The sequence below is a fragment of the Platalea leucorodia genome (assembly GCF_965183815.1).
Source record: "Platalea leucorodia genome assembly, chromosome: 22".
Classification (NCBI taxonomy): Eukaryota; Metazoa; Chordata; class Aves; order Pelecaniformes; family Threskiornithidae; genus Platalea; species Platalea leucorodia.
In genome coordinates this window covers 2,618,435-2,632,620 of record NC_138844.1, presented here as the reverse complement: position 1 = coordinate 2,632,620, position 14,186 = coordinate 2,618,435, and the positions used below count along the sequence as shown (strand labels likewise).

The window sequence follows — 14,186 nt, the reverse complement described above, 5'->3', positions numbered from 1 at the left end:
ACATCGGTGACGCACAGAGCAATACAGGGCACCCAAAAGAGAAAACAGACCAAATTACACATCCCGTGAGCGCCACGCCAAAGCAGAAGCCCAAGAGGTGACAACTACAACCCCGTCCTGAGCTTTGGCACCAGCACGAGAGGACTGTAAGAGTGCCATGCATTAACCAGAGGATTTCAAATGGAACCATGTTAGAAGAAGCAAGAAGCATTAACCACCAACGCAGTCCTGTCTGAGAAGTTAGAGTGCCTTAGTCCAAGAGATTAATATGCATTCCCAGAGTTCAGAGACCTCGTTACCTCTCGACAGTCCTCCACAGCACAGAAATACTTATCTCTAACGGGCTCACTGTAGGGCCATGGAAGTCCAGTTACAAGCTCCCAGGTCTTCAGACTAAGGGCATGGGAACACGAGGAAGTTACTCGGAGGAACTCGGGGCATGCTTGAGTTTCACACACTCCAAGAGGCTTCTACAGAAACTGCCTGGGCACAGAGCGTCGCGCCTGCTGCAAATACCGAGTGCCTCCCTCCTCGTGTCACGGGCAGACGCTGTAGACACAGGCAGGTCCTAAGGCGTAACTGATAGGAAGCACCACCTTCAGTTTTTCTCAACATAACATGGCTGTGTGCTTTCACCCCGGCCCGGACCTCTGCAGAACAGGAACTACTGGCCAGGGGACCGGCTAAAGCCACCCACGTGAACCAGGCAGCATTGGCTCAGTTGAAATCACGGGATTTAGTGTGATGGGAAGACTTTAGGCTCAAGACAACATGAGGAGCAGGCGCGTTGGTTCAACTAGCACTACGGCGTCTCAAGGAGATGTGCTAAATCCCTGACAAACGGACTGCTGGGGAACGGAAAGAAGTCAAACCCGTGAAAGCCCTCTGGAGAAACTAGAAGTGAGCCTCTCCCATCCATGAGAACCTCTGCCACCACTTCCAGTCCTCAGTGGGCCCTTTTACTCGCCTTCTAATGGCTTCTGACACCACTGTGAAACATGCACACAGACCATCATAACTAGCTTGTATTTTTAATTCTTTTAATAACAAAGCATCCAGCCAGCAGAATATCATTATAGTTTTAGAAGCTGCACAACTACCTGTTAGTAAGTAGGCAGTTAATTCGCCTCCCTCCAAAAAGGCCAAACACGGTGATTCTTACACGTACACGACACACACACATCACGTCTAACCTGCACCAGTACGTGAGGCAGCAGCTTCCGCTTGCAAAGTGCTAAATATGAAACTCAACAGTGCATTTGTTTGGACATATTAATAATGGAAAGAAAATCTAATCTAGGAACAAAAAGCAGAAATAATTTTGTTAAAGACTGAAGCCGGTGTTGAATGTTTCAGACACAAGCTACTGGACTTACCCTGCAGTGACTTTCCCAATCCCTGGCCCAGCTTCCACCCATGTTTCTGGAGTAAGCGGTGTCCAATATTATCCTGACAGACAGAACAGAGAAAACAAACCAAAAATATTCCAATAATATATTCTTCCCTTCCCGCTGACATTTAAACATGTGATGAGCAAGAGATTTTCTACATATATATGCATGCAAAAAAATGCTACTGAAAAGGCAATATATGCCCAATAAAAGGGAAAGACAAATGTCAAAAATTGCTGGCTAGAATTTTTCCAGGGAGATGGGGTATCGGGGACGGTCACTTTCTGATGGTGTGCTGGGCAACTTTTGTGCATCACGTTTAAAATAAAAAAAAAAAAAAAAAAAGCAATGTGGGAGAAAATAAAGTGTACCAATAAAAACTGACAGTAAAAAGCATAAAATCAAGCTATTTATACAATCATATCCATCACCTAGACAGCACCACTTAAGATTTTTTGTAAAGAAAATCTACAATGTGTTTAGTCATTTTGTTTGTGTGTCAGGCTTTTATAATACTGAGTAAGTTGTAAGTGCAAGACTGCCCCACCACTAGAAACCAAAACACAATCATAGCAAAATCCAGGCTAGACTTGATTGGGTTTTTTTATATATGTATATATATATATATAAACTAGCATGCAGCCAATATTAAACTGAAAAAACAGTGAGGTTAGTAAAACAACAAAAAAAAAAATCAATTAAATAAAATGAGCTCAAGCACAGACTGGGTGATGCATTTCACATGTAAACTAACAAAAATACTAAGATGTTAGAATGAAACAGGCCTAGCAATAAGTTAACAGCAAGGAACCATTAGTGCATGTAGGGGAAACAATAAGCATAATGTCTCATCTTCCTAAAAAAAAAAAAAAGAAAAGGCTATTTCGGAATAAGTGGAAAAGTACTGATGCAGCAATTAAGTGTCAGCTTTTGAAAATTGGGCTGAGCAGGGCTCTGCGTGGAGTTCATTATGGTTTTATGCAACATTTCTTCCCCCAAACAAAGAACAAGAGTTCTAACGGCACCCTTGTAACCATCCAAAGCTGACAGCTTATCCCTTATTCATCAGTTTACCAGTTTACTAGCAGAGACCAACTGTCAACTCCTCAAAGAGGGACTCTTGATTAGGAACATGTTCACCTTCTAATCATAAAGAAAAAAAAAAAATCAGATATATTTGTTGTTGATTATTAATTGTCATAAGGCAAACCACAACTCAAGATATCACAAATATCCTGAATTACAACAGGTCATGAATCCGTAACATTGAGTGGTACATGGAATCCTAAAAAAAAAAAAAAAAAAAGATATATATGCTGCAGGTTTCTTTAATTAAATAACCAAGTCATCAACAGAAATCTGAACAGCAGTGTTTTTTTCACTCACTCCACATTGAAGAAAATGACCACATGGTTTGCAGAACTTTGGTGAATCAGCTTGAAAGACACAATCTTCCCAAAGATATTGGCTGCATGGATACATTTTTCCTCAAAAAGATTCTATCAAGTATAAATTTATTTTTTTTTCCCTGATATACCAGTAAAGCAAGACATTTCGTCTCGTTGCATTTTTCAAGGCAACAGTGTACATCTTTCCCACACTACTGGCTCTCCCCCAGGACGTAATTAGGGCTACATAAAAAAAAAAAATTAAAAAAAGGAGAAGTAAGGAAATGTCTGGTTATAAAAGCTTAAATCAGTATATGCAAAAAAAAAAAAAAAAAAGGGAAAATGAACAAATATGGATTCCAACCACAAACACCATGGAGAAGACTACTGGTTCGGAAGCGTAGGCAAACTTACCTGCAAACACATCTGCTGCAGACCGTTTCTCTAACGGCCGCAGCCACTGCACAGTCCTTCATGCAAAAGGGGCCCGAAGCTCAAAGGCCGTGTGGATAACGCACTAATTGTTCTACCATTAGCATTGCCACTGTATCTGACAAAGGATTATTGAATCCGATTTTAAAAGCCGGTGCTGACAAAAATGGCTGCATTTTCAAAAAAAAGGACAAGGAGTACTTTGCAATCTTTTGCTAAGTGGAGATGAGACATTGTGCTGACTGTGTTGTGTTATGAATGCACTAAAATAAACAGACAGATGAAGCAGTATGCTATTTCCAAAAGCAGTGCAAGTGGAGTGAAAGCATTTCCATACGAACCTGGCTTTAAAAACTGGGCTGTCAAAAGAACAGTTAAATGTAACACAAAGTAAGAAACTGTCCAATCACTAATGGTAGTTTTTCTTTTGCTTTGTTTTCAATTCACTGCTTGCAAGTAATGTATTTATTAAAGAAGAGTGAAAGCATAAAATAAATTCAACAAGTCAAGACCAGCTGGGAGATTCAAGAGCGGTGTGTTGTGACTGACACAGTGAAGGGGTAAACAAATGTTAAAGGGAAAAAAGAAAAATTTAGAAGGGTTATACACATTAGCACCACTTTTACAAAACCACTCAAGAGGATGGTCGCAAGTTGTTTGACATAAATTGGAATTACGCCTGAATATTGTCCTGTCTCAGTTCCCAGGAAGGGGATGTTTTCCCCCCGGATCGCTTCCATTTGTTTGCTTAAGCAGTGAAACTACTTCCTAATTTTAAATATTACTGAATTGAAATGGAGCATCTTCTGTTTCACTGAATAGGGAGAACAACCCTAAGAGTTTAATATTAACATTTGAGCTGGGACCTAGGCGTTAGTCTGCTCATTTCTAGCCACGCTCTACCTTCTTCCTCCATTTCAAATCCCTACCGCAGACCTCTCTCAGCGGCAGACTGGCAGGACTGCTCTTCAGCAGAAATGCTGCCCTAAAAATTAAATTATGAAGGCCAGGCTTGCTAGGCTCCCACGTGAGAGCCACCCTGCAAAGCCTGGCGGCCTGGGGACTAGCTAGGACCAAAATTTGAGGGGGGGCAGCAAATGTTGCAAGAGCTGGTAGCTTCTTTTTTAAACTGCATTTTGAAGTGAAAGTTCTGTAAAAGCGTGGACTCACTCACATAGAAAAGATGTCTTTTTTTACACCAAACTTCCTGTCGATGTCAAGAACTGCCATTCCTTTTGACTAAATTATCCTCATGCTGTAGCAATCTTCCTACAGGAAGAGTTGCAGCGATCTACAAAACCCAACAGCCCAACGAGGAAATCCCCCCGTTTCTCGGAGGAGAGCTGGCACGAGTCCCCTCGCTTTCTTACGCTATCGTTTTAGAGCTCCTTGTGTGACAGCCACCATAAAAATTATTGAGGCAGCCAAGATAAGTCTCCCAAAGGTGTCTGAGTGAGCGAGCGAGCTCTCATTTACCGTCCGAACTGCTCACAGCAGCGCTACCTGTCTGGGCAAACGGTCATGGAGACAACGCTGGACGCCAGACGGCAGGATGCTCAGCGTAGGACAGAGCAGCTCGGCAGGCTCTCGATGGAAGAATTTACACCTCCCGGCATTACTCTCACCACTTTGGAGCTGTTCAGTAGTGACCATTTCTATTTACAGATGGGGAACGTTGCATTACAGATGAAGCATAACTTTTCCAAAAGCATGTAGGGAATGTAAAGGTCTTGACTTGACCAAACCGTCACAGGAGTTGGCTAAGCTACTTTGGAAAATCTCATCCAAAGTGACCTTCTCCAACAGCTCAAATTGGCCTCCCCAGTTCCCCATCCCGTGCCCTGACAAGATGCCCTTGATTGCTTTCCGTGGCTATCAGTGATTCCTCATCAGGCTATCCCCAGCACAAGTTTCTGACAAAGGTCCTGGGCAATAGAAAAAAAAAAATGCATACAATGAAAAGATGCATACAAGAACTGAAAGGTTTTGATGATGTTGTATGTGGGATCTAATCCGCAGTCAGTGGATTGAGCTGCCTTATGGATAAACCAAAACGCTAGTTTTGCCTAACACAGGTTTTCCATAAGATTCCCCACGCCACCCCACGTATCGTGTTCGCATCGCTCATCTCTCGGCATCGGCAGGAACCATACGTCTCTTGAGTGGATTGTAAGCTGTGCTGACTGTGTATCGAGGAATCTAGAAGCAAGGATCGGATGCTACTGGGTGAACCCATGCAAACAAGAGGTTGAAAAGATTCCCAAAACAAAACCTAGAGCTCACTACAGATGACACAATGAAGACTAGAGAGAAAAGCCAAATAGTAATGCTACACCATTCAGCTTCAAGAAGCACATTATTTATAGCGCTGTCCACATATGGCTACTGCTAAATGTCAAATCAGCAGCCTCATCAAATTACACTTTGGAACTAGTGGAGTCCACAGATCTGTACAGATATACGGTGCGACAAAACCCAGCTTCAGCTCGTACAGTCGTCTACAACAGCCTGTGATCGTCACACAACTACCGACTGAAGCCTGAAACCTTGCGTAGTTCAAGGACCTCCTCGTGTAACTGAGCAGAATTAGAGAGAGGGGGGGAAAGGACATTTGTTAGTTATGACGAGGACAAACTAACAAGCTCCAGAGTAAGTGGGTGATACGCAGTCTCGCCTCCAACCTGCACCGGTGACAGCTTGGTTCGACTCCCTGACACTCTGCACACTGCCTGCACGGGGAAAGGGCTGCTGTCTCGTGTAGGCTCTAAGGGTACACTGCTATCTCCTACTTGATCTGTACTGCTGGGACAAAGAAAACCATAAATTCACAGCAACAAGATTCAGTAAACAAGTAGAAATAAGGAATTAATGTGAAGAAAATCTGGATTCTATTAAAGCTGCAATACTTTGTGACTTCCCATTCGAGTAACTGACCTCAGTGCACTTAAAATATTTTCAAACAAATGCATGCAGCTTCTTGAATTTAAAAAACGGTTAAGCGCCCTGATTTGTCAAGGACAGCAGGCACCAGGGGTTCCACTGACGTGAACAGCCAGTGTAAGTGCAGCAACTTTCAAACCAGAACAAAAAAAAAGTATTACTTGCGGGGTGGGAGGGAATATCAGTATTTGCAGCTACGAAGAGTCCATTGATATGAAATATTTTCTTCAATTTAGTCATGGAAAATAGCTGGCTTCTTGTTCAGGCTACGTACATCCGCTAGCTCGTGTCAGCTCTATTCTCCATAAATGTACTTTGGTTATAGTCGCATGTTTCAGTCCAGACATCTTTGGCCTAAACAAGCTGTACAAAGCAGGATTTCCACAGGAACAAAAATACTGGTACGCTAATTGAGGACACGTTTCAACATTGTAATGATCTGTAGACTCCCAAACCTATTTTTCCAGCCACCTTTGAGTTGCATGCTGTAGCAGTACAGTCAGCACCTCTCAACAGATAATGCTGCAGAGATGGATCTCACTTCAGCGCTGATTGTCAAATGGATACTTCAAGTGAAGCCCTCTGCCCCCTGGGATTTCCAAATGTAAGCTACCTTCAGGCTTTAAAGCATTTTCATATTGCTAAGAAGATGCGAGAAGCTGCAAGAAGCACATTTAAGAGAATATACTTAATCCACTCTTCAGTCTGTAGAATAACCAAACTTTAAACGGGAAAGTGCTTTGATCTGCTATTGTCGTAAACACCCTTCCTCGCCCCAAGACATTTGTCATCCAAACTATTTCCATAATGTGAAGCACAGCCTCTTACTCATTACTCTGAGCAGATTCCTTTTTAAAGGTCACTTGAATTGCTAACAGAGAACTGGTTAAGGATTATAAAACAATTTGTGAATAAATGTTAATATTGCAAATATTTAGATGTGTGCTATTTGCAAATTATATACTTGGCCTTACTCCTTTCCTCTCAATTTCAGTTCAAGGATGTTATCCACTTCTAGGTGAGCAAACAGCAGAAAATACAAGAAGGCAGAACAAGCAGCATGAACACCTCTTTCCCACTGAAATATCTTGCAGGAGAGGTAGACTACTAAACTCTGACAAGAAAACCATTCCTTCTTTTAATGTGTGTAATTTGGCAACTTAAAAAGCACACAGGTCATTAATAGTGTGGAAGCAAACTCATTTTCACAGGTGTCAGGAAACCTGACAAAATTATTCATGCTTCCCAGCTACAGATTTTCTTCTTAACGTACTTAACAAAGAGGATGTGAAGATTAACCTTAAAAGTGACCGGTTTGTTTCTGACTGCGGTTTCTGACAGGGGGCCTGTTGATGAGACCAAAAAAACACCCCGTGCAGCCACCGTAGCTTTTAAATTCTGGGACCAGCACGTGAAGCCAGCTCAAGGGTGCTCCAACACGGCCCACAGCTGATGTGACCATGCAGAACACACCTCTACTCATTTACTCTGCGACTCCTTCCAAGTGTTTAATGTCCCAGGCTAGGGGTCTTACACCTCAAGTACTTGTTTCTCTTATTACAGGCAAAAGAAGAGTGAAGCCAACTGGATTTTAAAGTAAGAACAACTGGAGGTTTTAACTCCTTCTGCCCCCAAAGAGGTAAGCCATTCTCTTGTCCTCGCCATCAAACTGTTTTCAAATTTAACCGTAAGGCTGAACTGTACATATTAAAACCTACCAAAAAGTTGTAAAGATTAATAATGTCCTGATATTTGGATGGTGATATATCTATGAATAAAATATTAAAGCCATAATTAAATTTAATTTTTTCTGCCACAGTTCAACATTAATCAAACTGCAACGAAGTACTACATCTGCAGATGATCCCAGCTGCACTGTGAGTCTGTGTGCCCGTGTAGTTGGGTCCAGTGTGCTCGTTCACACTTTACATACTTCTGTAGGCATCACTCCCTTCAGAAAAGCAAGAGATGTAATCTGTGACCACTTCTATTCCTCTGTTTGGGAAAACACTTTCAGAAATCAGATAACCAGTCTAGTTTGTAAGTAGTATCTGAATTAGTTTGAAATGCTCATTTCCAGCGTGGCATAGAGCAGGCTACCAACAAGTATTTCTCATTATATTTACAGAAGGAAACAAGCTTGGCATTTTAATTAAAATCCCCGTATCACAACATAAGATTGAAGCGTTCAGGAGAACATTGAATACGAATTCCCATCTCTGCAGCATTATCTCATGCGTCATCAATTACTGCCATGCCTAAATCTAGCATCATGCCAGCACATTAAGACAGTAGGTACTATATGCAGTGTTCACTGGACCAGAAGAACAGAAATAAGAAGGGGGAAAGGAAACCCTAGAGAAGAAATTAAAAAAGGCAGACCGTGCAATACAAACCAGATCATGGCTGCTTAGCTAATATGGGCCAACTGCTGCGGAAGAAAAACGTCGAACACCCCAAGTTGTGTAAATTTTTTGTAAACATCTAACACGCACACAAACACACACAACACCAACCTACACATGAATGAAAAATATATATCGATCTTTTGTAACACTAAGTTTCTTCTAAGGGCAGACTAACGTGAAGAAACTTTAACAGAGAACTTAAATTATTAATTGGGAAAAGACATACTTGAGAAGTACTTTCTTAACAAAAAATCTAGTCTTAAGCAGAACACCACTAAGTGACCCTCGATTATTCACTACAAGTTGTCTTGCTCTCCTACTGAAACGGCAAACGAAACTTAGCTAAAGCTAAGTGCCAAACTTAGATCCAGTTTAGGCTGAGCAAGCTATTGTGCCTAAGACTAGCAGGAGGTGCTTTGCAAAGAGAAAAATGTAAAAGCTCCAAAAAGCTTAAAAAGGTAAAACTTAACGAAACTCAAGTTTTCCCCATCTTATGGCTGTACCCTCCATACCTAATTCGAAGTAAAGCGATACTTTAAAGAATTTCACAGCGCAGTTTCAGATTCGTGGGGAAGGACTGCTATACTAACGCTGTAACGCATCCGCGTTTCCGTACTGCCAGGTGTCATTCTAACACTTTTAACACACCAGTAGTTTTCCAAAAATATACACTAAAAAGGATTAAAATACATTCTACTACACTATTCCATCAGGTTCGCATATGAATTAAACTGATTCTTCAACCAAAAGTATAAAAACTTAACAAAATAGGTAACTATGAAAGAATGTATTATTTTGAATAATTTCTGAAATACCACGTTGAGCTAAAATTTGAAGTCGCCTATAGTTTTGGGAGAACTACTTAAAGATTAAATCCCAGGCCCACTTAATCTCAGCATGCAATTTACCACAAAAAAATAACCCTGTACTGACAAAAAGATGCCCGCTCCTATCAAATTTGACTGCATTCACATCAAGTACCATCCGATCACGGCCTAATTTCTGGTGGGTTGATGATGCTGATAAGTAGGTATCTTACCGATTCTATAGGCTTGTCTAGAGATGCTTGCTCTATCTCCAGGTGCCCTTCTTCATATTGATCAAAGTGATTGCCCTGTAAAAGAAGATGACTGTTAGCTCTACAGCAGAGAACACATTTCCAACACTCTAGTTCCAAGATTCAGGCTTGTACATGGTGTTATATTTTATATCATTTTGCTAGCAAAACAAATGAACTTATTAAATATAGGCTCGATTCAGTATATAGGTTATAAGAACAAAAAAAATTATTCTGAAAACTAACTAAGCCAATTTGATGATAATCATAAACCATGGAAGTTGGCAAAGTATCAGATACTTAATGATGACAATACTTTTGGTTTTTTTTTTTTAGAAAGTCTATGAAAACGCTGACCGTAAGCACCAGCGCTGGCCTTAAAACTGCACAGGACAAGAAGCAGAAGGAATTGACCCTACCACCACTATAAAGAGGTTTTTTGTTGTCTTTTCTCCTTTAAAGAAGAGTGAGGCTTTCCTTACAGCAGGAACTCCAAATTGCTTGAGGCATACATGTAATTTCACACACCTTAAGTCAACAAAAAGCCACAGCGGTACCCAGTGAAACCTCTCCCCGTGCCCACAGCACTTGGTCATGGTCTGAAGCAGCCCTTTCCTTGAATCCAGGCAGCTGCACAGTAAACCCTGAGTGGAAGCGATCCTCCAACGTGCGAAAGAGCCGTTAGTTTCAGCCCCGAGCAGTCCCCCGAGCCAGCTGACCACGCAGCCGCACGAGCGCGTATGGTGGCACAAAGAATGCCGGGATGCAGGTGCGGAACCGCTTATTCCAAACGGACCAGCTTAAAGCATTTGTGAGCACGGTACCTAAGATTGCTACCAAAAAAAGACAGGACTGAGAAACACGTCTGAGGAAAGAGAGACGGACCAAGAGGTACACAGGGAAGTGCACTAATAAAGTCTGCAGATACTCACACAGCAAAGAAAACGCTACAACGAATGATAAATCCAAGCATCTCGCTTCCTTACACTCCCAGAGCAACCCCATGAAACAACTTTAGTCCTAGAGACTGGCCATATATAATAATGAAAGTAGACTGGAAAGTTAAATAGGATTGTTATTTTATGGTGCACTGTGCCCAGCCTCCGCCAACGCACATCATACACACCTCTGGATTGCTGATTTCTGAACAGGGCGACCGCTCCCCTCTCCATCGGTGCCTTGTAAGCACGGTACGACACACGAATGACAGCCACTGGCGTAGAGACCAGAGCCGAGCAAGCCCCTAAAGCATCTGCTACGGCAAAATCCAATCTTTCCATGCTTTTGCTAAGACATTAAGCATGCAGGGCTCATGAGCTAGGAAGGCAAATGGCAGTCTCTGTCCTCCAGAATAACTGTCAGTGCTGGAACACCACCAGTGTGAATGGCCATTTCGGGGGGGGGGGGGGGGGGGGGGGAATCTCTGTTGTAGCTCTGTTATAATTTCAGAGGCTTCTGAAACCTCAAATTCCTGAAATTGCAAACATGGCAAACCATTTTTGGCCATTCAATAGGTCCATAGTGTAGCACTAACATCCACCCTCAATAGCACAGACCTGAAAAGGAAAAAAATCTGACTTCCTAGCTGCAAACTCAAAATCAAACAGGAGAGAGGCCTGCAGCTGATGGCGCAAAGAGCTGGTGGCACAAAAGCCACCGAAGGGGGTCATCTCAGCAGGCTCTCCTGCGTTCCCTGGGCACTGCTCAGCATCACGGCCCTGTGAAACCCCAGGAGGTGCGAAGGCCTCGGCTGTCACCTCCTGTTCCTTTCCCAGGCCCCGCAGTGCCACTGAAATCCTTCTGGCTGCTCAGCGAACACCAAGCACCTGGCAGTTTTTATTTGCATCCCAGCTCCGCGATCACTTTGAGCAGGAACACCTAGCACCGCTGCCAAGAGAAACATGTTGTCACTCTCCTCCTTTCTACCAACACCAACTTCTCCTTCTGCAAGAATTTTAATGAAAGCCAGCATGTGAAAGAGCAAATTATAGTTGTAACGGACTGCCTGTTGGAATTTTACAAGCCAGGCACCAGCCTCCAAAAATCCTCTGGAACGAGTGTTCGTATCCAGTGATGCAAATCTGCAAGAGACCATCTTGACAAAAACCGGTTGCCAAGAGAACTTGCTTTGATGCTGGTGCCCCAACTGCCAGCCTATACATCATCTGCCGTCCACAGCGATAATTCACCCAGGCCACGCGCTGCTCCCAGTAGTCTTCTTTCCCACGGCCTCTCCAGAGCAAATTTGGGCTTAATCTGCAGGCAGCAATCCACTCCCATCCATTTTTTTTGGACAGCCTTCAAGGAGCAAGCTGAAGGCAAACTTACCACGCACGTGCAGTCGTTGAGCTGCTTAAAAAGGCTAGTAATTCCCGGAGACAGACACAGCGTAGGTGTACAGACTGTACCCGTGTGTGCCGTGAAGTCAGGGAGCCCAGCAGGGAGAAGACAACATAAAACCTGCCTCGGTGGCAGAAGGACACGGCCCAGCCTCCCAAAAAGTAGTGCCCGAGAGAACAAAAGCAGTCAAGAGTCCACATGCTCTTAATGAGTTTGCACGGTTGACTACTGCATGCTAGTGAAAACACATCGCTGAAACTTCATCTATAAAAATATTAAATCCACATAACATTTAGTTAACAAACACTTGAAACTCTCAGCAAAAACAAAGACATGCTTCCTCCCCGCCTAATTTCACAATGTGATTTGCTGCCTGCAGATAGCTCAGAACATGCCAGCTAAATTACCTGGAGCTGGCAAAATACTTCTGCCTACTCACCGTCTCCTTTGGCGCGCTGCCTGCCAAGGCGTTTCTAAATGTTTTTACAAAGACAAGGGTCAATTCCAGTTTGAAAGCACGCCTTGTTGATTTGAGGCTTTACAACTCCATTTTTCTGTGCTTAAAAACCACGACTCCTCCCAGAAACTATGCAAAAGACCCAACGCTCACCACTCCACAAACAAATGCAAAGGCGTCAGAAAGCAAATAAAGCTGTTCTCTCTAAGTTCTAGTGATCCCACTACTATCCACTTTGTATATTTTGGGGTTTATTTTATATATTTATATACTTTGGGGTTTATTATCTACTTTGTATCTACTTTGGGGTTTTTGTTACTGGTAATCAGAGTGGGAACTGGTTGCTTGCTTTTATAAATAACAGCAATACTAAGAGTAGAGCTTTCAAAACAGACAGGGTGCTTCCCATCACCTTCGACTCCTGGGCGTGCAAATGCCACCCGAGCACGCGGAACGAGCCCTGGCGGGATGCTGACACACCGCTCGCTGCATTAGGAAGCTGACTGTTACAGGCTGGGTAATTTAAAGCATCAGAATAACAAAGGGTCCAAACTGAACTGAAATCAATACTCATCACAGAGAGTGTTCTCTATTTATCAAAACTTAAAACAAATAATAGAGGTAACATTTTCCTTCCACCATGAAGTAACTCACCCTGGAAAAAAGCAGGAAAATAATAATCCAACAGTCACACTGAGGTCAAATTTATGAGCGTGTTCAGCCCGACGGTGCCTAACCAGCAAGGAGAAAAATGGTTCTCACTTCTAAGGCCACAACAAAGAGCTTGTTAAAGCGATGCTGTCCGCCATCGTGGCGATCACAGGCCTTCTGGAGCTGGGACGCTGTGGGGCTGGAGGCAGCACCGTCTGTCCCTTTGCTTCCTCATCCCTGGAGCTGGCCAAGGAACAAGTTGGGGGAAATTCCATCTGCTTTCCTTCTTTTCCAATCTTTCAACCTGGCACATTGAATGGATCCATATAACATTTCTGGTTTGCTGTATCTCAAGACAATGAATCAGAGGAAGACAAAATACTTTAACATTTAAATCTAACAATTAATTAAATCCTAAATGTTGAATCTGTTGAAAATAAACTGCATTTCTGGCAAACATGAACCATAAGCACAGACCACATTTTAATATGATTTTGATCGGTTTCTTCTGCAGACTTGAGGGATGCTTCCCTCTTCAGAGGAAGCCTTTAAGTGAAAAGAAGAATTCAATCCCTACAAAATGGATCCCAGGCCGTAAAATAACAGCTGCATTAAAACCAGCACTATTCAAAACCTATTCCCAAACCTTCTTCCCTGTATGACTATTACAGAGATACAGGCAAATCCTGGCCCTGCTAGCTAATGACAAAGTCTCCAGCCGCTCCCGTGGACAAGGATTTCAGGGCTGAATGCAGTGCCCTTCTCCCTCTCATCCTCTCCCCCTCCATTTTAAAGCTGCCTGTATCAGGCTTCCTCACTGCTTTGTAAAACAAGAAGCATTGCACTGCCTATATCACTTTCTTACAGATGCTACCTCCATCCTAAAATAGCAGAGCAAATAAGATGAGAGGCTTCCACTTAAGCATCATTTATTGGTATCGGTTTGTGCTACAGCAAGTGCTCTGACGCTAGGTGCTTCACTACAAGCATACTGAAATTCAATATATTTTACTACTTGGATGAGAAGCAAGGACAAGCCTTCGACATCTAAACATCCCTTATTACACACCACGCGCACCATTTAGTTTCCTTGTTGTATTCATCTCCAGCAGCCAACGCGTT

General features: G+C 42.8%; 1 protein-coding gene across 6 annotated transcripts in view; it reads right to left on the bottom strand.

The window, feature by feature from the left end:
- The window catches only part of GPATCH8 (G-patch domain containing 8), a 57,677-nt gene that overhangs the window by 32,105 nt on the left and 11,386 nt on the right, over nt 1-14,186 (bottom strand). For 3 of the 6 annotated variants that reach the window (XM_082332131.1, XM_082332132.1, XM_082332130.1), the window contains exons 1-3: nt 9,599-9,665; nt 3,553-3,570; nt 1,377-1,449 (exon numbers count right to left, since the gene is read on the bottom strand). Coding sequence is in view for 1 of the 6 variants with exons in the window: in XM_082332129.1 (XP_082188255.1) it covers nt 1,377-1,449; nt 9,599-9,673 (148 nt within the window). In the remaining 5 variants the exon portion in view is untranslated. Of the gene's footprint in view, nt 1-1,376; nt 1,450-3,552; nt 3,571-9,598; nt 9,674-14,186 lie in introns of those variants that run through there. The other 3 variants (XR_014230412.1, XM_082332129.1, XM_082332133.1) reach the window with 2 other exon arrangements.